Below are 25,154 nucleotides of genomic sequence, written 5' to 3' on the forward strand. Positions count from 1 at the left end.
TATGTACAAAAAAAAAAAGATACTGTAGAAGTCGGCTCCTAGCTCTTCTTACATAAAAGTAACTCGGCTTAGGAATGCTCTCACGTTAAATCCCTTCTTCGTGGGTGTGCATAGAACATTGTGCAAATATCAAGCAGACAGAAATGTATAATATATTGATTTCAGCTGTGTGTACACTTCCTGACTTTTAAATATCCCCTTATCATTTAAATATTCTCTCTGATTAAGAAAAATTACAATTATTCACAAGTTCTATCTGGGTTAATTAGGGTTAGGACTTCTTTTTTTTCCATTTGAGATTTTATATGCAGGCCTCGTGGAATAATTACACACAGAAAACCAGGAGCGCATCCAAAATAAGCATGCACTTACTTGTTATATTAGAATAGTTCTGGCACAGCAATTAAAATATTAATTGGCTTAGCCTTTCATTTTGCGCAGCATTTCTTTCTTTTTGGCTGTGAGAAGAATCAGGTCATGTTCTCACTTGTATACTTAGGCTGGATACATGAAAGGCACTGCACTGCTCGGAGAGATCTAGGTAAATGGTTTAGATGGCGTTATACCTTACCTATACATAGTCTATTAAAAGCTGGGATTGGGACAAATTTATTCTTAAAGGGGTAATGCAGCCACTAAAAAATTAGAAAACAAAGCCTCAGAATGCTTTAAAATAACAAAAAGTAATACCTTACCGATCTGATGGTTCCTGGGTTGCCCACCAGTCTCTATACTACTTATTCCAACCAGACAGATTTGCGACCACTGCCGCGATCATCATGCAACTGTTACAGCCAGTGATTGGCAACAGTGGTCCCATGAACATCTGGATGGAGCAGGAAGCACAAAGCCGGTGACCGTCGCAGCACTTACAGATGCGGTCATATGTATGTGCCTACAGAGACCGATGGGGCACCCGGGAAGCATTGGAACAAGGGTGGAGGGACATTGGTAAGGTGAATATTACTTATTTAACCATTTTACAGCAGTCTGAGAGGTTCTTTCTTTTTTATATTCAGTGGCGGGACAACGCCCTTAGGCTCATCTTCATAATTAAAGATTACAGTGCTCGGCAGAGCCATAGGGAGTCAATGGAGTGCTGGAAGAAAATGCTCACTGCCGCTCTATTCTAATGGGGATACATTTCCCCATTGTGCGGGTCCCAGCAGTCAGACCCCCTCAGATCAAAAATGGAGAGGTAGATAACTTGCTTTCACAAGACAATCTCTTTTATTTTTTATATCAATGACTGTACAGTAATAATGTGATGTAGTTAATAGATCACTTCAGCCAAGCTGTTATGTATGTGATGGCCATTAAGCGGCTTCCAATTGTAATGAATCTGTATTTTAGGGTCTGTAACATATTATATGCAAAAGGGCCCAGATTCTTTAAGACTCGCTTTGTGGACGTATTCTATTACACAGACCTAATTACCACCACCGATTAACAAGGCAGGGGCCCTCTATGCCTTTGAATGGAGCACAGCCGTATATATGGACTTGCCACTGACAGTGATGGGAATCCATGGTGGTCACAGGTGAACTATACACCTTTAGTCTGCTGATCATGGGGTAAATCAGGAGTAAGGCCAACACTCATAATAATGGTCTATGCTGTGAATAGGCCATTAATTGTATATACTGAGACAAATCCTTTAATATGAAGTAATAAGTGCAGTTATTAATCCACTACACTAAGCCTTTGCACACGGATGTCTCAGCAGGAATGCTCCAGCTGAGGCTTAGCGGATGTCAATCATTTAGGAGCAGTGCCGGGACCGGCTCCAGCTCATCAATAAGTCAGGCTCAGAGTGGCCCTCTGGACCTGCCAGCAGGCAATTTACATATAAAGCACACAGTGTTCAGTGCCAGATTCAGGGCACTAAGAATGATATAAGCTTCCACAGTTTCTTCCTAACTTTTGCAAATAAAGTCTGTGGAGCCTCATTTAAGAGTCTCAAACACGGGACTAGCCAGATCTTCCTCCAGGGAAGGACCCAGCCAAGGGGTGGCTCTTTTCGGAAACCACCATATTAAGTGGCCCTTTAAGTCAATATCCAGCTCTTCACGAGTTTACAGATATGACAAGGGAAATACCAAGGCCAGGTATCCATCCATAGACAGCTGTTTCGGGGTGTTGCCCCTCATCAGTGTGGAGTAGGATTCTGGCTAGGTGGGAGCAATGCCTAGTAGACCAACATCACGAAACAATCACTGACCTCAGAGAGACCAAAGAAAACACTGCGGCAGCCGGCAAAGGCGCTCAATCAGTGAAATCCTAGGTGCATTGCTCCCTGGGAAATACGAATATGCAAATAAAGTCCGTGGTGCCTCATTTAAGAGTCTCAAACACCCCGTGGCTGGGTCCTTCCCTGCAGGAAGATCCGGCTAGTCCCGTGTTTGAGACTCTTAAATGAGGCTGCACGGACTTAATTTGCATATTCGTATTTCCCAGGGAGTAATGCACCTAGGATTTCACTGATTGAGCGCCTTTGCCGGCTGCCGCAGTGTTTTCTTTGACTGGTCTCCCTGAGGTCAGTGATTGTTTTGTGATGTTGGCTACTAGGCATTGCTCCCACCTAGCCAGAATCCTACTCCACACTGATGAGGGGCAACACCCCGAAACAGCTGTCTGTTCATGCAATGGTTTTCCTTCTCTTATCATAATGTGCACATTGTAGTTTCAGACTGTAGGCAGCAAAAATAGGAAGGGATACATAGCGGGATATAAATGTTTGGGCACCCCTAATCAAAATTGCTGTTATTGGGAAGTTAAGAAAGTTGAAGATGAAATGATCTCTAAAAGGCCTAAAGTTAGAGATGACACATTTCCTTTGTATTTTAGACAAAAAAATATATATATTTTCATCTTTTACTATTTAAAAATTACGAAAAAGTAGAATGGGCATCCTGCATGGTTAGCACCTAGTAGTGCCCCCTTTTTGCAAGTATCACAGCTTGTTAACGCTTTTTGTAGGCAGATATGAGTCTTTCAATTCTTGTTTGAGAGATTTTCATCCATTCTTTCTTGGAGAATTCATCCCTTTCAGTGAGATTCCTGGGTCGTCTTGCATCCTCTGCTATTTTGAGGTCTAGCCACAGATTTTCAATGATTCTCAGATTAGGGGACTGTGAGGGCAATTGTAAAACCATCAGTTTGCGCCTTCTGAGGTAGTCTATTGTGGATTTTGACATGTGTTTAGTATGTAGAAGCCATCCTATTTTCAACTTCAGCTTTTTTCAGATGGTGTTATGTTTGCATTCTGAGGCAGTCACCCGTGTCACAGGTAGGGGTCGCTGTTTGTTCTCCCCAGGATGCGCACGGAGGCATATTGAGGCCATGAGGGGGCATTGCAGTCGCAAGCGTAGCTATGATTACAATGGTGAAGCAGTGACTGATGTGACAGGTAGGGGTCGCTGTTTGTTCTCCCCAGGATGCGCACGGAGGCATATTGAGGCCATGAGGGGGCATTGCAGTTGCAAGCGTAGCTATGATTACAATGGTGAAGCAGTGACTGATGTGACAGGTAGGGGTCACTGTGTGGTCTCCCCAGGGTGTACACGGAGGCGTATGAAAGCCATAGGAATGCATGGCAGTCACGGGCGTAGCTGTGACTACAATGCAGACTAAAATGATAAAAATTAGTGCTAGCCTTGGACATGCTAGTGTCCGAGGCACATGTAGGGAAAAACTGCTCTGGGATGTTGTGTTTTGAAACAGACTAGTAGTTGTGCAGTCCGTTTCACTCCAGGCCCAGGTTTTCTATGTAGCTAAAGGCCACAGGTTCTTTTGTTAAAAGCCCGGCAGGAAAGGGTTTGTGTGTGTCAGGTGTAATATCAATGTCAGTCTGGTGTGTGCTACTGTGCAGGGCAGTCGGCTTTGCAGAGCTATACCTGTGTGAGGCAACATAGGCAAGCGAAACCAGTAGCCAGGGCAGCTGAATAGCCTGGCACCCGCAGCATACACAGCGGTGATGCAGTCCACGGTAACTGGTCTCGGAGGTGGATGTCCTGTGCCCGGAGGTGAATGTCTTGTGCCCGAAGGAGGACTAGGGTGTTTAACAGCAGCAAACAGGAGGATATGTTTCCCAGCTGTAATCCAGAGGATATCAAGGTCTGTGTATGGCTGTGAGTAAAGAGACTTTAATACGGCGCTGCAGTTGCCCATAGTTACTGGACAAAGCAGGTCCAGCGTGTTTAGGGACTGTGAAAACTGAAAGATGCCATGTCTGTGTATCCACCAGACTTCTGCACAACACAACTGATGTTCCCAACCCCATTTATAAGGCAAGAAATCCCACTTATTAAACCTGACAGGGCACACCTGTGAAGTGAAAACCATTTCCGGTGACTACCTCTTGAAGCTCATCATAAGAATGCCAACAGTGTGCAAAGCAGTAATCAAAGCAAAAGGTGGCTACTTTGAAGAACCTAGAATACAAGACATTTTCAGTTGTTTCACACTTTTTTGTTAATTATATAATTCTGTTAATTCATAGTGTTAATTCATAGTTTTGATGCCTTCAGATTGAATCTACAATTTTCATAGTCATGAAAATAAAGAAAACTCTTTGAATGAGAAGGTGTGTCCAAACTTTTGGTCTGTACTGTATATACATACATTTTTTTCAGTTTTCTAATTTTTAAATGATTTTATTGTACAGAGACATAACATGTACAAATAAGAATAAGCAAAGAGACTTTCACAATAAAGGATAAATGTATGAACAACCCCTACAGATAAGTATTTTTCTTTTTATATACACATATCAAACTCTCCACCCGATGAAGCACTCACCCCTCTAAAAATGCCACAGAGGTAAAGAAATAGAAAAAAAATTAAAGAAGGTGAATGTCAACCTAAATACACAAAACTTTATGAAAAAATAATTATTGGAGACCTTCAAGTTGTTTTTATATGTATCAGTCTATGAATAAATTACAATAAGTACGAAGACACATTGGCTTGTACCTTCGTTTTTTTTTACCTATTTTGTTACATAACAATCTGTGTTTAAATATTTTTGTAATCTGATTTGTGTGTGATGCATCAGCACTAAACATTCTTAGCTGGTGAAGTGAGAAAATGTAGGCATAAATTACATTTATGGGAACAAATACTGTATATACTAATGTATAAGCCGACCCGCGTATAAGCCAACCCCCTTAATTTTGCGACAAAAAACTGGGAAAACGTATTGACTTGTGTATAAGCCTAGGGTGGAAAATGCAGCAGCTACTGGTAAATTTTAAAAATATAAATAAATACCAATAAAAGTAAAATTAATTGAGACATCAGTAGGTTAAATGTTTCTGAATATCCATATTGAATCAGGAACCCCATATAATGCTCCATACAGTTCATGATGGACCCCATAAGATGCTCCATACAAAATACGCCCCATATAATGCTGCACAAAGGTTAATAATGGCCCCATAAGATGCTCCATAGAATATGCCCCATAAGATGCTCCATAGATTATTCCCCCATAAGATGCCCCATAGAATAATATGCCCCATATAGGTTATGGCCCCATAAGACGTTCCATAGATTATGCCCCATATGCTGCCCCAAAAAATGTTCCATAGAATAGGCCCCATAAAATGCTCCATAGATTATGCCCCATATGCTGCCCCCATAAGATGCTCTATTGAATATGCCCCCATAAGATGCTCCATTGAATATCCCCCATATGCTGCCCCCATAAGATGCTCCATTGAATATACCCCCATATGCTGCCCCCATAAGATGCTTAATAGAATATGCCCCTATATGCTGCCCCCATAAGATGCTCCATACGCTGCCCCCATAAAATGCTCCATTGAATATGCTTCCATATGCTGCCCCCATAAGATGCTCCATTGAATATGCCCCCATATGCTGCCCCCATAAGATGCTCCATTGAATATACCCCCATATGCTGCCCCCATAAGATGCTCCATTGAATATGCCCCTATATGCTGCCCCCATGAGATGCTCCATTGAATATGCTGCCCCCATAAGATGCTCCACTGAATATGCCATATGCCCCCATATGCTGCCCCCATAAGATGCTCCATTGAATATGCCCCCATATGCTGCCCCCATAAGATGCTCCATTGAATATCCCCCATATGCTGCCCCCATAAGATGCTCCATTGAATATACCCCCATATGCTGCCCCCATAAGATGCTTAATAGAATATGCCCCTATATGCTGCCCCCATAAGATGCTCCATACGCTGCCCCCATAAAATGCTCCATTGAATATGCTTCCATATGCTGCCCCCATAAGATGCTCCATTGAATATGCCCCCATATGCTACTCCCATACGATGCTCCATTGAATATGCCCCTATATGCTGCCCCCATAAGATGCTCCATTGAATATGCTTCCATATGCTGCCACTATAAGATGCTCCATTGAATATGCCCCCATATGCTGCCCCCATAAGATGCTCCATTGAATATGCTTCCATATGCTGCCACCATAAGATGCTCCATTGAATATGCCCCAATATGCTGCCCCCATAAGATGCTCCATTGAATATGCCCCTATATGCTGCCCCCATAAGATGCTCCATACGCTGCCCCCATAAAATGCTCCATTGAATATGCTTCCATATGCTGCCCCCATAAGATGCTCCATTGAATATGCCCCCATATGCTACTCCCATACGATGCTCCATTGAATATGCCCCTATATGCTGCCCCCATAAGATGCTCCATTGAATATGCTTCCACTATAAGATGCTCCATTGAATATGCCCCCATATGCTGCCCCCATAAGATGCTCCATTGAATATGCTTCCATATGCTGCCACCATAAGATGCTCCATTGAATATGCCCCAATATGCTGCCCCCATAAGATGCTCCATTGAATATGCCCCTATATGCTGCCCCCATGAGATGCTCCATTGAATATGCTGCCCCCATAAGATGCTCCACTGAATATGCCATATGACCCCATATGCTGCCCCCATAAGATGCTCCATTGAATATGCCCCCATATGCTGCCCCCATAAGATGCTCCATTGAATATCCCCCATATGCTGCCCCCATAAGATGCTCCATTGAATATACCCCCATATGCTGCCCCCATAAGATGCTTAATAGAATATGCCCCTATATGCTGCCCCCATAAGATGCTCCATACGCTGCCCCCATAAAATGCTCCATTGAATATGCTTCCATATGCTGCCCCCATAAGATGCTCCATTGAATATGCCCCCATATGCTACTCCCATACGATGCTCCATTGAATATGCCCCTATATGCTGCCCCCATAAGATGCTCCATTGAATATGCTTCCACTATAAGATGCTCCATTGAATATGCCCCCATATGCTGCCCCCATAAGATGCTCCATTGAATATGCTTCCATATGCTGCCACCATAAGATGCTCCATTGAATATGCCCCAATATGCTGCCCCCATAAGATGCTCCATTGAATATGCCCCTATATGCTGCCCCCATGAGATGCTCCATTGAATATGCTGCCCCCATAAGATGCTCCACTGAATATGCCATATGCCCCCATATGCTGCCCCCATAAGATGCTCCACTGAATATGCCCCCATATGCTGCCCCATAAGATGCTCCATTGAATATGCCCCTATATGCTTCCCCCATAAGATGCTCCATTGAATATGCTTCCATATGCTGCCACCATAAGATGCTCCATTGAATATGCCCCAATATGCTGCCCCCATAAGATGCTCCATTGAATATGCCCCTATATGCTGCCCACATAAGATGCTCCATACGCTGCCCCCATAAAATGCTCCATTGAATATGCTTCCATATGCTGCCCCCATAAGATGCTCCATTGAATATGCCCCCATATGCTACTCCCATACGATGCTCCATTGAATATGCCCCTATATGCTGCCCCCATAAGATGCTCCATTGAATATGCTTCCACTATAAGATGCTCCATTGAATATGCCCCCATATGCTGCCCCCATAAGATGCTCCATTGAATATGCTTCCATATGCTGCCACCATAAGATGCTCCATTGAATATGCCCCAATATGCTGCCCCCATAAGATGCTCCATTGAATATGCCCCTATATGCTGCCCCCATAAGATGCTCCATTGAATATGCTGCCCCCATAAGATGCTCCACTGAATATGCCATATGCCCCCATATGCTGCCCCCATAAGATGCTCCACTGAATATGCCCCCATATGCTGCTCCATAAGATGCTCCATTGAATATGCCCCTATATGCTTCCCCCATGAGATGCTCCATTGATTATGCTTCCATATGCTGCCACCATAAGATGCTGCATTGAATATGCCCCCATATGCTGCCCCATAAGATGCTCCATTGAATATGCCCCCATTGAATATGCCCCCATATATTGCTGCTGCTGCTACTGCAGGCATTAAAAAAAAAAAAGACATACTCACCTCTTGCCCCTGGGGGCCAGGTGCCGGTGTGCTGAGCAGGTGGGGACACCGGCGCGCTATGGGGGACAGGTGTTGCCGCTGGCTCAGGACCCAGCATCTCAGATATTCACCTGTCCCAGTTCCAACGCTGCTTGCCGCTGTCTGCCCGCCGGGTCCCTCTGTCCATGACTGTTCAGGCACAGGACGCGCACTGACTACATCATCGCGCCCTCTGCTGTCTGAACGTCACTATCAGAGGGACCCGGCGGGCAGACAGCGGCAAGCAGCGTTGGAACCGGGACAGGTGAATATCGCATATACTTAACTTCCCCTGGCACGTCTCTGCAGCCCCGTTCTCCCACGGTCTCCCTTCCTTCAGCGGTCACGTGGTACCGCTCATTAAAGTCATAAATATGTGCATATTCAGGACTTTAGTGAGCGGTACCATGTTACCGCTGTAGGAAGGAAAGGAGACCATGGGATAAGCAGGGGGGATGCAGAGACGCGCCAGGGGGGTCAGTATGATGTGGCTCCCCCTCCCCCACCTACCCCCTGGCTATATGACTCACGTATAAGCCGAGAGAGGAACTTTCAGCCCCAAAAAATGGGCTAATAATCTCGGCTTATACGCGAGTATATACGTTAACTAAAAATTGGCACGTGCATATGAATTCACCCCTTTTGCAATGAAGCCCCTAAAAAATTTCTGATGCAAGCAATTCCCTTCATAAGTCACATGCCTAGTGAAAGGAAGTGGTGGTCTACAATCTAAGTGTCACATGTCTGTCAGTATATACACACCATTTCTGAAAGGCCACAAAGGCTGCAACATCATTAAGCAAGAGGCACCACTAACCAAACACCATGAAGACCAATGAGATCTCCAGACAAGTCAGGGAAAAAGTTGTTGAGAAGTACAAGTCAAGGTAGGGTTATAAAAAAAAACAAAAAACATCCCAATCTCTGATGATCCCTCGGAGCACCATCAAATCCATTATCATCTCATAGAAAGAACATGGCAACACAACAAACCTACTAAGAGAGGGCCGACCACCAAAACAGTCAGCCCGGGCAAGGAGGGCATTAATCAGAGAGGCAGCACAGAGACCAAAGGTAACCCTGAAGGAGCTGCAGAGTCCTCAAGCAGAGATCTGTCCATACTACCACAATAAGCTATACATTCCATAGAGGGGTCCGTTATGGAAGAGTGGACAGAAAAAAGCCTTTACTTACACACAAAAATTGTATGGCTTGATTTAAGTTTGCCAAAACACATGTGGGAAAATCTCCAATTTTATGGAGGAAGGTGCTATGGTCAGATGAGACCAAAATGTAACTTTTTACCACCAAGCTAAACACTGTCTGGCGCCAAACCAACACAGCTCATCACTCCAAAAACACCATTCCCACAGTGAAACATGGTGGTGGCAGCATCATTTTCTGGGGATGTTTTTCAACAGGTGGGACAGGGAAAATGGTCCTAGTGGAGAGGAAGTTGGATGGTGCAAAATACAGGGAGATATTCATGAGCAAAACTTGTTTCAGTCTGTCAATACTTTGAGACTGGGACGGAGGTTCACCTTCCAACAAGACAATGACCCAAAGCATACTGCTAAAGCAACACTCAAGTAGTTTAAGTGAAAGTGTGTAATTGTTTTTGAGTGGCCTAGTTAAAGCCCAGACTTTAATTCAATTGAGAATCTGTGGTCAGACTTGAAGAGTGCTGTTCACCAGAGGAAACCATCTAACTTGAAGGAGCTGGAGCAGTTTTGGGTTGAGGAATGGGCAAAAATACCAGTGGCCAGATGTGGAAAGCTCACAGAGACTTATCCAAAGCGATTTGGAGATGTAATTGCCACCAAAGAAGGCTTTTCAAACGACTGACTTTAGGGGGGGTGAATAGTTATGCACACTTAAATTTTCAGGTACTTTGACCTATTTGTTATTTGATTCACAGTTGTTGGCATGTTTTATACATGAACTGATGCAAACCTTGGCATACAAAGCCATTCACAACCTGTCTCCTCCTTACATCTGTGACCTAGTCTCCCAGTACTTACCTGCATGCAACCTCCGATCCTCACAAGATCTCCTTCTCTACTATTCCCACAATCGCATACAAGATTTTTCCCATGCATTTCCCTACTCTGGAACATTCTACCCCAATATATCATACTCTCGCCTACCATGGATTCCGTCAAAAGGAACCTGAAGACCTACCTCTTCCGACAAGCCTACAACCTGAAGTAACCCTCGTTCCACCAAACCGATGCGCGAACACCCTCATCTACTGTATCCTCACCCATCCCTTACAGACTGTGAGCCCTTACGGGCAGGGTCCTCTCTCTTCTTGTACCAGTCGCTGACTCTTTTTGTTAATGATTATTGTACTTAATTTTTATTATATATACCCCTTTTCACATGTAAAGTGCCATGGAATAAATTGTGCTATAAGAATAAATAAGAAATAATAAGAATGCAAACCCTAAAAAAAACAGTAAAATTCCAGGTTGCGAGCTACCAAAGCACAAAAAATGCCAAGAGGTTGGAGGGGTGAACACTTTCACAAGCCACTGTATGAACGTGTTCATGGCCAACAATTTAAAGCTTGAAGCTACAAGTCTGCCACAATGACAAAACCACTCAAAAGCTTTCCAGCCCTTATGAAGATATTAGATGAATACAGTAATATCTCAAACGTTAAGGTGAATATGTCTAAATCTGAGGCATTGGATCTAAATGTTCCACAACATATTCTTAAGAAACTGAAGAGTCAATACCCGTTCACCTGGCCCAAGAACTATACCACGTACCTGGGAGTCAAAATAAGTAGGACTGAGAAAGAACTGCTTACACATAACTACTACTCATTATTATATCACGCCGCCGCTACAATTAGATCCTGGAGGGACCCATTCTTATCCTGGACAGGTAGGAAAAATCTTTTAAAAAGCCTGATATTACCAAAATTTACCTACATGTTCCAAATGCTGCCCATACATGTCCCGGATTCTTATCTGGCTAAAGTAAATTCCCTCCTCTCTAAATACATGTGGGACAGTGCAAAACCCCGTATAGCCTACCACACACTAACTTCACCTAAAGCAAGAGGTGGAATGGGCGCTCCTGATATAAGGAAGTACTATTATGCCACGGTGCTGGCACGGTCAGTAAACCTGATTCGGGGCTCGCAGGATAAGCAGTGGATAAAAATAGAGAAAGAGCTTTCGCCTATACCTATGTAAAGCCTCAGGCCAATAAAGTGGACTCTATTCAGAAATGGCCACAACCTGTAACCAAAAAACAGGTTGGAGCTTTTTTAGGGATCGTTGGTTATTACAGGCGGTTCATCAAACATTTTGCGACCATCGCAGCCCCTCTCACAGATTTTACTAAGGGGTCGAAATCTGTCACAATAAAGTGGAACGCAGAAGCAGAGGAGGCCTTTCAACGATTGAAAACGTTCCTCTGTGACCAAACAGTGTTGGTTGCGCCAGACTTTAAAAGGGAGTTTAATGTCCAAACGGACGCCTCTGGGGTGGGCCTCGGCACAGTGTTGTCTCAAGAAGTGAATGGCGAGGAACACCCAGTGGCCTATCTAAGCAGAAAGCTTACGAGGGCAGAAAAGAACTACAGTGTAGTTGAGCGGGAAGCCCTGGCTGTGAAATGGGCCCTGTACACCTTGCGCTATTATTTACTAGGTCGCCAATTTAGGCTAATGACGGACCATTCGCTCCTAATGTGGATGTCCCAGGCAAAAGAGGGCAATGCGCGGGTGACACGCTGGTTCTTAGCATTACAAGGGTTTAAATTTTCCGTGGAGCACAAGGCGGGCGCAGCGCACAGAAATGCAGATGCGTTGTCTAGAACGCACTGCTTGGTGACTCGCTGTGTCCGACCCCACGGGCTCGAACAGAGGATGGAGGTGTGTGAGGTGCCAAGGGGAGAGGTACTAGAAAACAGATATTTCCGCCCGTTTCATTGCATATGTCTCCCTATACTGATAGTGAAGCCGGTTTATTTCACTGTAATCTGGTCCTGGTTTCTTTAGTGATCAGCGTGGAAAAGACTGGTGGTTCCTCGTCCACATGTTCAATCCAGGTTTTGATTCCTGACGGGTCCAGCTGATATAATCAGGAGGAGCTGGGCTCTCTCTCTCTCGTCTGCTGGGCTGGGAGCTGACACAGTAAGAGTACATGGACTTGTTTGCTGTTATATAGGTTTATTTTGTAGTTAGCCTTCTATTGTTAGTTAGTGGCCAGACGGCCTTAGATGTTTTATTTAATGTTTGGCATGTGTAACATTGAATGACCAATGTGCACAATAAAATACGCCGTGCCCATATCCGTATATCTATCTATCTATCTATCTATCTATCTACATACACATTATATATATATATATATATATATATATATATATATATATATATATATATATATATATATATATTGTGGGGATGTGGCTCGCTTAGGTGCAGCGGGAGACAAATGTGAGACAGGTTCTTCCACAGTGCTTGCAGTTTATTCACAGCATAAACGCACAAGGCAACGTAACAGCAAACAAATAGCCTTTTAGCTCAGGCAAAATAACCCAATGTCCGTAGTTGTAGACTCAGAGCAGGAGTCTCAGCACACATGGGAGGTTTAGTCCTCCCCACACACAACTCCTTGGTTCAGGAGCAGGACACATTATAAGGCTGTAGCCACACCCACGTTCCCAGCAGCTGACTGGTCACCTGACTGTGACCTCACCACAGGTCCTTCAAACAAAAACAATAACAATATCTGTTATGCTTTACTTCTGCCTTACATTATAGAGACAAGCCATTTATGAGTCACATATCTCCCATCGATTACACGACCCTTAGCCCTGCCACATACCTCCCCCCTCTGCCTAAAGCCGTGGGGCTTGGCACTTTCACCTACCAGGCAAGGGATTCTGGAGAGGGCATCGGCATTCCCATGTAGCTTCCCGGCCCTATGCTCTACATGGAAGCTGAAGTCTTGTAGGGCTAAGAACCAGCGGGTGACCCTAGCATTCTTGCCCTTGGTTTCCCTCATCCACCTGAGTGGGGCATGGTCGGATATTAACCTAAACTTCCGTCCCACCAGGTAGTACCGTAATGTGTCCACTGCCCATTTTATGGCCAAACACTCCTTCTCTACAACTGAGTAATTTCTCTCACAAGAAGTCAACTTCCTACTCAAGTAGAGAACAGGATGCTCCTCCCCACGTATCTCTTGGGAAAGGACAGCTCCTACCCCGACATCTGAGGCATCTGTCTGGAGGACAAATTCACGTTTAAAGTCTGGGGCCACCAAAACGGGCTGCTTACAAAGAGCTCCCTTCATTTCTTGGAAGGCTGACTCTGCTTCTTCGGACCAGCTGACCATCACTGACTTTGTCCCTTTAAGCAGATCAGTTAGAGGTGCAGCCATTGTGGCGAAGTTTGGGATAAACCTCCTGTAATATCCCACAATCCCCAGGAAGGCTTTAACTTGCTTCTTTGACAGAGGTCTCGGCCATGTTTGAATTGCCTCCACTTTATTGATTTGGGGTTTGATCTCGCCACGCCCCACTACATATCCGAGGTACTTGGCTTCTTCTCTCCCCAAGGCACACTTCTTCGGGTTTATTGTAAACCCTGCCTCTCTTAGAGCGTCAAACACTGCTTGGACCTTTTCCAGGTGAGTCTCCCAGTCCGGGGTAAAGATGACGATATCATCCAGGTATGCAGCAGCGTATAGCTTATGAGGTGCAAGGATTCTATCCATCGCCCTCTGGAAGGTTGCTGGAGCTCCCTGTAGGCCAAACGGCATCCGGACATACTGGAAGCACCCGTCTGGTGTGGAGAATGCTGTCTTCTCCTTGGCTTCCTGTGCCATGGGGATCTGCCAATATCCCTTGGTCAGATCCAAAGTGGTTATGTACCTGGCAGGTCCAAGTCTCTCAATGAGCTCATCAACGCGTGGCATGGGATAAGCGTCGAACTTGGAGACCTCATTCAGCTTCCGGTAATCGTTGCAGAACCTCCATTCACCATCAGGTTTTGGGACCAGGACAATCGGGCTCGACCAGCCGCTCTTGGATTCCTCAATGACCCAGAGCTTCAACATACGCTGCACCTCCTTGGAGATTACCTCTCGCCGGGCCTCAGGAATACGATATGGTTTCACGTTCACCCGCACATGTGGCTCGGTCAGAATTTCGTGCTCCACCACCTTCGTGCACCCCGGCAACTCTGAGAACAGGTCCCGGTTTTTCTGGAGTAACTCCCGGCACTGCTGCTTCTGGGCCTTCGATAGAGTCTCCGCTATGGTAACGGCTCCAACCTCCCCTTCTAGGTTGCCCAGCAAGCACGGAGTTACCGCTGGCTCTCTATCTTGCCACGGCTTGATAAGGTTAACATGGTAAACCTGGTATGGCTTCCGTCTTCCGGGTTGGTGGATCTTGTAGTTTACGTCTCCCAGTTTCTCCACCACCTCATATGGCCCTTGCCACTTGGCCAAGAACTTACTTTCCACCGTCGGGATTAGCACGAGAACTCGGTCTCCCGGATTGAACTGCCTCACTCTGGCTGACCGGTTGTAGACCCTGGCCTGAGCCTCTTGTGCCTGGCGGAGATGTTCTTTAACAATGGGCATCACCTTTGCAACCCTCTGCTGCATCAGTGCCACATGCTCAATGACGCTTCTGTGGGGCGTGACTTCGGCTTCCCAGGTTTCCTTGGCTATATCTAGGAGACCTCGCGGATGCCGGCCGTACAGAAGCTCGAAGGGGGAGAACCCCGTGGAGGCCTGGGGAACTTCACGGATAGAAAACAGTAAATACGGTAAGAGACAATCCCAGTCTCTACCATCTTCCTCTATGACTTTTCTCAGCATGCTCTTCAGGGTCTTGTTAAACCTCTCAACAAGGCCATCTGACTGTGGATGGTACACTGAAGTCCTCAGCTGGGAAATTTGCAAGACTCTGCACAATTCTCTCATCACCTTGCTCATAAAAGGTGTCCCCTGGTCGGTCAGGATCTCCTTCGGCAAACCCGTCCGGGATGTCAGGTACAGGGGACCCTTCCTCTTCATCCCCAACAAGGACACATAAAGGGAACTCGTCTGCCTCTGGTGGTGGCGATACCTCAGTGGGGTGGATTGGTTCCCTGCTCTTGCTAGCACACTCAGAACCCATCCCCCACAGATCCCAAAACAGACAGAAATCCCGGCCAATAATTATGGGATGCAACAAGTCTCGAACAACGCCAACTTCATGCGACTCGGTGCCATGCGCCGTTTCAATCTTCACCCTAGCCATAGGGTAGTCCTTTGCATCGCCATGTATGCACCGAACACCAATCTTTTTACCCGGGAGTATGTTTAGAGGAAAACTGGCCCTCACAAGGGTCACCAAGCTCCCGGAGTCCAGAAGCGCCATTACTGCTCGACCGTTCACCTTCACGGGACACGCTTGTGGCCCCTTGTTAGGTAGCGAGTTCACACTGCAAGCTGGATATGCGTAGTATGAACTACGGCGTCCCATGCTGCAGTCCATCTGCTCGGTGGTCTGGGGACAACGGGCCGCTATATGTCCTGGCCCATGACACTTCCAGCAAATAACACCCGAGGGGACCTTGGGCACCGCCTCCCCCGCCCCTTTTGACCTTGGACGCACCACCCCTTTTTGTGACTCCGCCCCCTGCTGGGACCCCCAATATGGAATGGGCTGCTTCCCTAAGGAACCTTCCATCCCCTGGTATCTCTCGACCAGCCCAACCAGTTCATCAGCATTTTGGGGATCACCCTGGGCAACCCAAGTCTGTAGAGGTCTCGGCAGAGAATGCACAAACCGATCCATCACAACTCGCTCTACCATCTGTGCAGGGGAAGCCGACTCTGGCTGCAGCCATTTCTGGACCAGGTGCAACAGGTCAAACATTTGGGAGCGCGGGGGTTTGTCCCGGTGATAGGCCCAACGATGCACTCTCTGTGCCCTGGTAGTCATTGTTACCCCCAAGCGGGCGAGAATTTCCGCTTTTAATTTGGGATACTCTCTGGCATCTTGTACCGTCAGGTCAAAGTACGCCTTCTGGGGCTCCCCCGTTAGGTAAGGGGCCAGTACCTCCGCCCACCGCTCTGGCTGAAGTTTTTCCCTCTCAGCCACCCTTTCAAACACCGTCAGGAAGGCCTCCACATCATCCTCAGGGGTCATTTTTTGTAATGCGCGTCTTACCGCCTTCTCGACGTCGGTGGCATCAGCCCGACCTGGGGTTGGGGCGCTCGTCCTGCCCTCCTGGATGGCGGTTGCCAGAAGCTGCATCTGCTGCTGTTGTTCCTGCTGGCTTTGCTGGAACTGCTGCCGCTGCTCCTGCTAGCTTTGCTGGATCTGCTGTAACAACAGCTTGTTGGTTTCCTGCTGCAGTGCCTGGGACTGGACCAGGTGTTTCATGAGGTCCTCCATGATTCCTGGCAATGCTTGTTGCCCCGCTGCAAACTTCACCCAGGACATGCAGCAACTGTCTCAAGTCTCTGCTGGGACCGCTGCCCGCACGTGTACCACCAATTGTGGGGATGTGGCTCGCTTAGGTGCAGCGGGAGACAAATGTGAGACAGGTTCTTCCACAGTGCTTGCAGTTTATTCACAGCATAAACGCACAAGGCAACGTAACAGCAAACAAATAGCCTTTTAGCTCAGGCAAAATAACACAATGTCCGTAGTTGTAGACTCAGAGCAGGAGTCTCAGCACACATGGGAGGTTTAGTCCTCCCCACACACAACTCCTTGGTTCAGGAGCAGGCCACATTATAAGGCTGTAGCCACACCCACGTTCCCAGCAGCTGACTGGTCACATGACTGTGACCTCACCACAGGTCCTTCAAACAAAAACAATAACAATATCTGTTATGCTTTACTTCTGCCTTACATTATAGAGACAAGCCATATATGAGACACATATCTCCCATCGATTACACGACCCTTAGCCCTGCCACAATATATATATATATATATATATATATCTCGATTCCCCACACCTATCAGACCACATCTATTGACTTACTCTTTGTCGCGAATCCCCCACCCTCATCCAAACCTGCTTACACGCTCCTTACTAAAGGTGTGGGCGAAAACACACAGCATCCTAGTACCCCCCTCATCACCATTACTAACACTCTCGGACATATTAGTTCACTCCTTAGAAGCGTCATCCACGGACATACCACATGGGATGAAAATCTCAATAGACCAGCTATTGATAGATGGAGTGCTCCTACCACATCCAGAAATTTGTAAACTCCCTGGTCTTGCAAACATCAATTTTATGCATTACTCCACAATAAAAGAGACCCTTAAAAAAACTACACTATTATGCAGATATCTCGCGCAAACTCACACCTTACGAGATTCTTTGCTCCTACTCAAACAAGCCCTTAAAAGTACTATCTACAATATACCAAGAACTTCTTTCAGCAGGCCTAAGCTTTAAGCGAGCCTTTAAAGCAAAGTGGGAAAAAGATCTAGGTTACACGTTCTCCCAAGAACAAGTACTTCATATATACAAACATTCCCATGGCCCGACTAAATGCATTAAAACCCAAGAAAACTCCTATAAAGTAGTGTCCAGATGGTATATTTCTCAGACACAGTTTCAGGCCTGGCGAGTGAACCTACATACAAAGTGCTGGAGATGTGAAACTGAAGAGGGTGACTATCTCCATCTGTGGTGGTCTTGCCCAAATATAAAACGTTTTTGGGCGCTCATAGAAAAAAACTATTCAAGATGTAACTGGGAAAAAAGCAAAACTGATGCCAGAAGCAGCATTGCTGAACTCTCCAGTGTGGCCTGGACATAAGAGGTTTTCTACATTGGCTCCCAACATAATAGCGGCAGCCAAGTTTCTGATTCCCACATACTGGAAAACTACAGACAGTCCCACGTCCCAACAATTGCTACACAAAATAGACCAACTGTATTATACGGCTGAGCTGGTGGCTCATGTAAACCACACGCAAGCAAACTTCAAAGATGCCTGGAAACCATGGATTCTTTTCAGATCAAGCGATCTTTCAGATATGGTACAAAGTGCTGACTAATGATACCTCACATACTCCCGCCCCAACTACCTCTCCTTTCCTACTCTGCTCCCCCTCTTCTTTATACTTCTCTTAATACAATCTACTTCTTTCTCTTATTTTTTAATCTGTTTCATTGAAAACATATGGTTACTGGAAATAAACATATAAGTCCTAGGACTGTTAAATTGATTGGTATTATAAAATTTCAGGTTCTAAGTCAATGATTCTTACTATGGTATCAGTAAGCAAGTTGTAAGTATCATTAATTGAATCATAAAGCTCTCAGTTGGACTTGCTTGTACGTTTCAGAGCATTTATACTCATGGGTATATCATTGTAACAGTATGTTTGATGTTATGCTTTAAAATTCAATAAAAAGAACATTGAAAAGAAAAGAAGCTACAAGTCTGCAGCCACTCTATGTGACTGCAGACTTGTGAATCCTCACATTCTCCGGTGCTGGGAATGAAGCATGCGATATATATAAACTCCTGGCCACATTACGACTAGACTGTTCCCGACTTGTGCTCAATACACTTGAGTTGCACACTTGTCACGCATCAGCCTTTCCCTGGCCGGCACTGAAGAATCCTCACAGTGCGCGGCAATGTGAGGATTAACAAGTCTACAGTCACATAGCGTGATTGCAGGCATGCAGCTTAAGACCGAACAATCCCTTTAAGTAATTGAGTGATTAAACTGATTACAGATTAATAACCAGGCAGCTGTGATAATTACTTACTCATGGTCATTGCATCTGGCCCCTGCTCTGCAGGCAACACGTTGCTTACGGTCGTCAATGGTGCTGGTGGACTGGCTTCCATGCTGTACGGAAGAAAAACATGGACAACAGAGAATGAACCAAATGAATGAAAGCATCATTTATTCACGTTGATCCAGAAATGCGGCCACCATTGATTTTTGGTCACGGTGGCCGTATCTTCTGTTATTTTGGCTCCACTGGAAAAGTGGGATTGCAAATGAAAAGTATGAAGTGTTAGTGGTAATATTTTAAATATTGCTTTATCATTTACAGAATTCATATATATGTCTAGTTTTGATATCTTTGTGTTTTGCTTCACAAAACAGGATATTGGTTTTCTGATGGGCTGTTAAAGGCTGATGGAAGGTGGTTTAAGCCACAAGTCAATTAGATTTTTTCGTATCTTGCATATCCTTTTTTGATAATGTACTTTAACTCACTTTGTTTCTGAAGCCCATAAAACCCCCATGCATTGGAGGACGGGTCAGATAAGCTTTGCACACAGACTCCTGTGTATGCTTCGTCTCCATTCAATCGCCTCTCTGATATGATCAAAAAGACGTGCGAGACCCCTTGTGTCTCCCAAAAAGCTCTCCCTACATAGGCGTTTCCACGACAGAAGAAAAATAAAAATACAAGTTACAGATGTAGCAGAGCCAAGTTTGCCATTAGGCATAACGCAACATAATGTTACATTCTGAAAGTAAGCATTCGTCAGCCCAACTCAATGTTAAGGCTACTTTCACACATCAGTTTTTCGCCGTCAGGTGCGATCCGGCATCGCGCCGGATCCGGCAAATGTTATGTAAAACCGGATGTGACGGATCCGTTTTTCTGCCATATCCGTCTTGGTCGTCAGACCATAAACCGGATCCGTCTCATCAGTTTCATCTGTTTTTCCATCCGTTTTCCACCGGATTACGCCGGATCCGGTTTTTAAAAACGCCCCTTGGGGGCTTCGAAACGGGATTGGCTGCTGAAATCTATATCTACCATGTTCCTACAGCCCATCTTTGACAGGTTGTAGAGGAGAAACTGCATGTTGGAGAGAAGAGCAAGTGACTGGCGAAGATGGATGTTGTGATTGGAAATATTTTGAAGAATTTGGTGGATTTTACAGTGAAGACAGCAGCGCATCAGGCATCGTAGACGACGTTTGTGGATCCACCCCATCACAGCCAAGAGAATGACGCGTGGGGTCTATTCTACACTCTGCATGGACCTTAGACGAAACCAGGAGAAATTTTTGGGATATGTTCGGATGAAAATGGAGAATTTTGATTACTTGGTGGAGCGCATTGCACACCTCATAAGAAAATCGGACACCTATTGCCGCTTCTCTGTTTCACCCGCAGAGCGTCTGATGGTGACTTTAAGGTAAGCCACATTTATTGGATATGCTCGCATCAGAGCACACTTTCACTGCAATCTTGTTGGTGGTAGTTTGTATCTCCAAGTGTTATAGCTGAGTTTTGGTATGTAATGCTGTGATTTTAAACTAATTGATTGTTTTTTAATTCCCCACAGATTTCTTGCAACTGGAGAATCCCTTTCGTCACTGCATTTCCAGTACAGACTCGGGATTTCCACCATATCTGGAATAGTGAAGTACACATGCCGTGCACTGTGGGACTCCTTAGTTGAAGAGTTTTTACCAGAGCCCACAACAGAGAGGTGGATTGAAATTTCTGAAAAGTTTCTACAGATATGTCAGTTTCAGAACTGCTTGAGCGCTGTGGACGGGAAACATATCCGCATTGTAAAGCCAGCCGGATCGGGATCGGAATATTTCAATTACAAGAAATATTTCTCCATTGTCCTCATGGCCATCGCTGACGTGGAATACAAATTTATTGCTGTTGATATTGGGGCCTATGGCCGCTCCAATGACTCTCAAGTTTTCAAACTGTCTGCCATGGGGCGTAAACTGTATGGAAACAACTTCCAGTTCCCACCACCTAGACCGCTGCCGCAAACATCTGGTCCACCTATGCCTTTTGTCTGTGTAGGGGATGAAGCATTCCAGCTGTCAGAACACCTTTTGAAACCGTACTCTAGCAGAGGATTGACAAGAACAAAACGCATTTTTAATTACCGGCTAACAAGAGCAAGAAGAATGGTGGAATGCTCCTTTGGTATTCTGACAGCCAAATGGCGTGTCCTATTGACTGCGATCAACCTCAAGACAGAAACTGTGGATGAGGTGATCAAAGCTTGCGTGGTCCTGCACAATTTTGTTATGTGCAAGGAACCCATTTCCATTGAGGACACCTCTGAAGAAACCACCTTGCAAGATTACCAGAACATTACCACTAGAAGTTCTGTGACGGTTTCAGTAATGAGGGACAATTTTGCAGAATACTTTATGTCACCTCAAGGCAGAATAGACTGGCAGGATGACAGAATTTGATACATTTCTGCCCTTAACCAAAGTTGTGTACCTTCTGTACCAACAGTATATACCTTTTCCAAACAAAGTTGGCTATCTTGTCATCTATCTTGTCGTGGTTTAACTATTTCTACCTTCACCACAGTTGTGTACCTGGTTGTGTTTTAGGCAAAGTCTTTCACCTTTTACCAAAAGTTGTGTACATTGTTAGGAAATCCCCAACAAGATACACAACTATTGGTAAAAGGTTAAATACTTTGTCTAAAACACAACCAGGAACACAACTGTGGCCAAAAGGTAAAATTTATTTACCTTTTACCCACAATTATGTACCTGGTTTTGTATACCTTTTTACCTTTTGTATACCATATTTCGCCGCAGAAATAAAAGACAGACAACCAGTGTAAACCAATACTTCAACTTTTATTGAAAATTTTTTTTTTTTAATAAACTGTTTAATTGTTAAAAAATTTTCTCTTTTTTATTTGAATACACACATTTATAAATTAGTGTAGTGTGGGGTGGAAATACTGCTGGAGGGGCTGCGGGACACTTCGACACTGGGAGTGTGGAGAGAGGACTGGGATCGTGGTGGGGAAGGAACAGTTAGAGGTGAAGGGGTGGAAAAAGCTACAGAATGGGTGGACATGTGGGTGGAAGAACAGGTGGTGGGTGGTGGAGTGGAGGGTTGGGCAGGGAATGGAGTAGCAGATGATGTGGTTGCGAAGTGGTAGGGGGAATGAGTTTGGTACTGGGAAGTAGTTTGGTACGGGGCAGGTTGCTGGAAGTGGGGAGGTTGCTGGTACTGGGGAGTTTGCTGGTACCGGGGAGTTTGCTGGTACTGGGCAGGTGGCTGGTACTGAGGAGGTGGCTGGTATTGAATAGGAGGGGGAGTAGGGACAGTGGCTGGAGGGGGTGCATGTGGAGGAACTACTGTGGTGGGAGGTGGAGGTTGGGAGGTAACCTGCTGTAGAGCACCGTGGCACGAATGCATTACATGCATCTGCTGGGTAGGAGATAGTGTTGCCATGCGCTCCACAACAGACCTGAAAAAGGTGTGGTTTGGAGAAGATCTTGCTTCTGAATGCATTGTTTGCAGAAGTGTCTTCACCTCCAGAATGCCGGAGTTGAGCTGCTGAAAGCCTGCGGACATTTGCTCGGACAAGACTTTGAGACAGTTCTGGAAAGATGCATTCAGATGCAAGAACTCTGGGGCATAGCTCTTTTCCTGACCCCTCTGCCGCTATCGCCCAGTACCCGCAGGTGTACTAGAGGTGGCAGGGGCAGAAGGGTGGGGCAAAGGGAAAGCGATCTCCTCACCAGCAGCTTCATGTAATGTAGGCGGCCACGATGCTCCTGTGCTGGAGGATGGGACAGATGGGTCGAATGTGTGGGAAGGCTGGGAAGGTGCAGATGTACTGGGGCGGTCGAAGTGTCCCTCGGTGCCGGTCTCCTCAGGGATCGCTTCAGAAGGGTCCAACCGTGCAGGCTCCCGAGTGCTGGTCACCGTGCTGTGGAACAAAGAGAAAAAAACACAATTAATATACTGACATGCCATTGGCCCTGGCTGAAAAAAAAATTAGACATGTAAACATTACTTTTGGACATGGGGTGTGTAATATTTACCTTCTAGTGACCATTGTTGCCCGGAGGAACGACAGGGCTCGTGCGTACTTTTACTTGCTCCTGCGTCCTCCAGATCCACTCGGGGCCCGCATCTCTTTATTGAAACGATCCCTCACAGACCGCCACCGCTTCACAATTCTGTCCCCTGAAACGAGAAAGGACAAAGTGGTTAGTATACAACATCAGTGTTTCCCAAACTCCAGTCCTCATGGTCCCCAAGGGTCATGTTTTCAGGATTTCCATAGTAAATGGAAATCCTGAACACATGATCCGTGGGGACCACGAGGACTGGAGTTCGGGAAACATTGGTTTACATCAAGCAACCGGTACTGTATATACCTACGCTCTTTAATCTGGGCCCGAGCATCGAGGTCCTCCCAGCGGCCCACAAGGAGCGAACAGATTTCCTCCCAGAGTCGTCGGGTAACAATTAGGTCAGCATGGCGGCAGTCAGCCTTATTTCATAGCGGCTCCCTTTCTCTGACGAGATCGATGAGGTGGTCCACATCAATTCCTCCATCCTCACCGTCTGAGTCGGGAGCACGCTGTGAAGGCTGTTAAAGTAAAAGAGAAAAATAGCAAAATTAGTCACCACACTTTAAGGCATGAAATAAAAAGTGTACCAAAATTTAAAACTTAAATATTATACTTACACGCTGGTGACCGCCGCGTTGCTGTCGCCGACGACCCTGGGAGGCACTGCGAGGACCTCTTGGCCGAGCACCAGATTGGGAAGACTAGAGAAGAAAAGAAAAAAATTTCTGTGTTTGGATGTTGGCATTTGTTTGCTGTGTGAGGTCTGCGGTACATTATTTTCTATGTGTTGTGTGTAGTGTGATGTTGTGTTTCTGCGTTTGATGCAAAAAACTTACCAATTGTGAGCCCACTCCAGGTGTCTGTCCACCCCTTCCTTCTTCTTCTGGGAGCTCCTCTTCAGCATGTGATTCCTGTTTTGAAATAAAAGGCAATGAATAGACATATATTAGAGATGATGGATTTTGGAAATAAAAACTTACCGTCAAACGCTGACGATGCGAGGGAGGGCTCCCCGACTGCTGGCCAGTCTCCACTCCTGATGCTGCTGCTGCTATTGCTGCTGCCGGTGCTGCATCTATACAGCGTGTTCTGCTGGTGAATAAAGAGAAACAAAGGGCCACTGAATATATTGATATTCCAAGGCCCTATTTTTGAGGAATGGGGATTTGATAATTACCGTATATCATCTGCTGGTGGACTCCCCTCCGAATGGTCACCATGGTCCCTTCGCTCCATTTGGGGTGGTGGTGCTGGTGGTGCAGTGGTCTCCTGCCTTCTCCTGCGGCTGTCGACTCTCTTGGGTGGCATGTTAGCTGTGGCTGAGGGTCCCACGGTCATGGTTTTATATATGTTTGCTGTGGGCAGGGATACTGAGCATGCTCAGACCAAAAAAAACGGATCCGGCCAAGAGATCCGGCACATTGCGGCGCTCATAGACTTTCATTGAGTGAAAAAGCTGGAAGCGCCTGATCTGGTGGGTCCGGCTTTTTCGCCAGAGACAAAAAAGGTTACAGTTGCCGTTTTTTCCAGATGCCGGATTGCGACACATTGCCGGATCCGGCCAAAACCGGACGAAACGCATGACCATCCGGCATGATCCGGCGCTAATGTAAGTCAATGGGGAAAACCCGGATCCGACATTGCATTTCGCCGGATCCGGTTTTCATAAAAATAGCCGGATCACGCCTGACAGCGAAAAACTGATGTGTGAAAGAGGCCTAACAGAAGAGACCACCATTAACTTGGCTCAGCTACATCCGTATCATATATTTTTGGGGGGAGAGTGTGATGAACTGAATGATAAGGATGTATTCAATTTTTTTTTATAGAACCTCTTGTCTCCAGGTTGGTGCGTAAGTGAAGGCGATTTCAAAGATGTGGATCCACTATCAA

General features: G+C 45.8%; 1 protein-coding gene across 4 annotated transcripts in view; it reads right to left on the reverse strand.

Moving 5' to 3' along the window:
* Window positions 1–25,154, reverse strand: part of SNX29 (sorting nexin 29) — a 520,598-nt gene that overhangs the window by 443,851 nt on the left and 51,593 nt on the right. For all 4 annotated transcript variants that reach the window (XR_012219883.1, XM_073542894.1, XM_073542895.1 and 1 more), the window contains exon 11: window positions 19,190–19,272. Coding sequence is in view for 3 of the 4 variants with exons in the window: in XM_073542894.1 (XP_073398995.1) it covers window positions 19,190–19,272 (83 nt within the window). In the remaining variant the exon portion in view is untranslated. The remainder of the gene's footprint in view (window positions 1–19,189; window positions 19,273–25,154) is intronic.

Source organism: Dendrobates tinctorius, unplaced genomic scaffold, assembly GCF_039654945.1.
Source record: "Dendrobates tinctorius isolate UK_male_01 unplaced genomic scaffold, ASM3965494v1 ptg000129l, whole genome shotgun sequence".
Classification (NCBI taxonomy): Eukaryota; Metazoa; Chordata; class Amphibia; order Anura; family Dendrobatidae; genus Dendrobates; species Dendrobates tinctorius.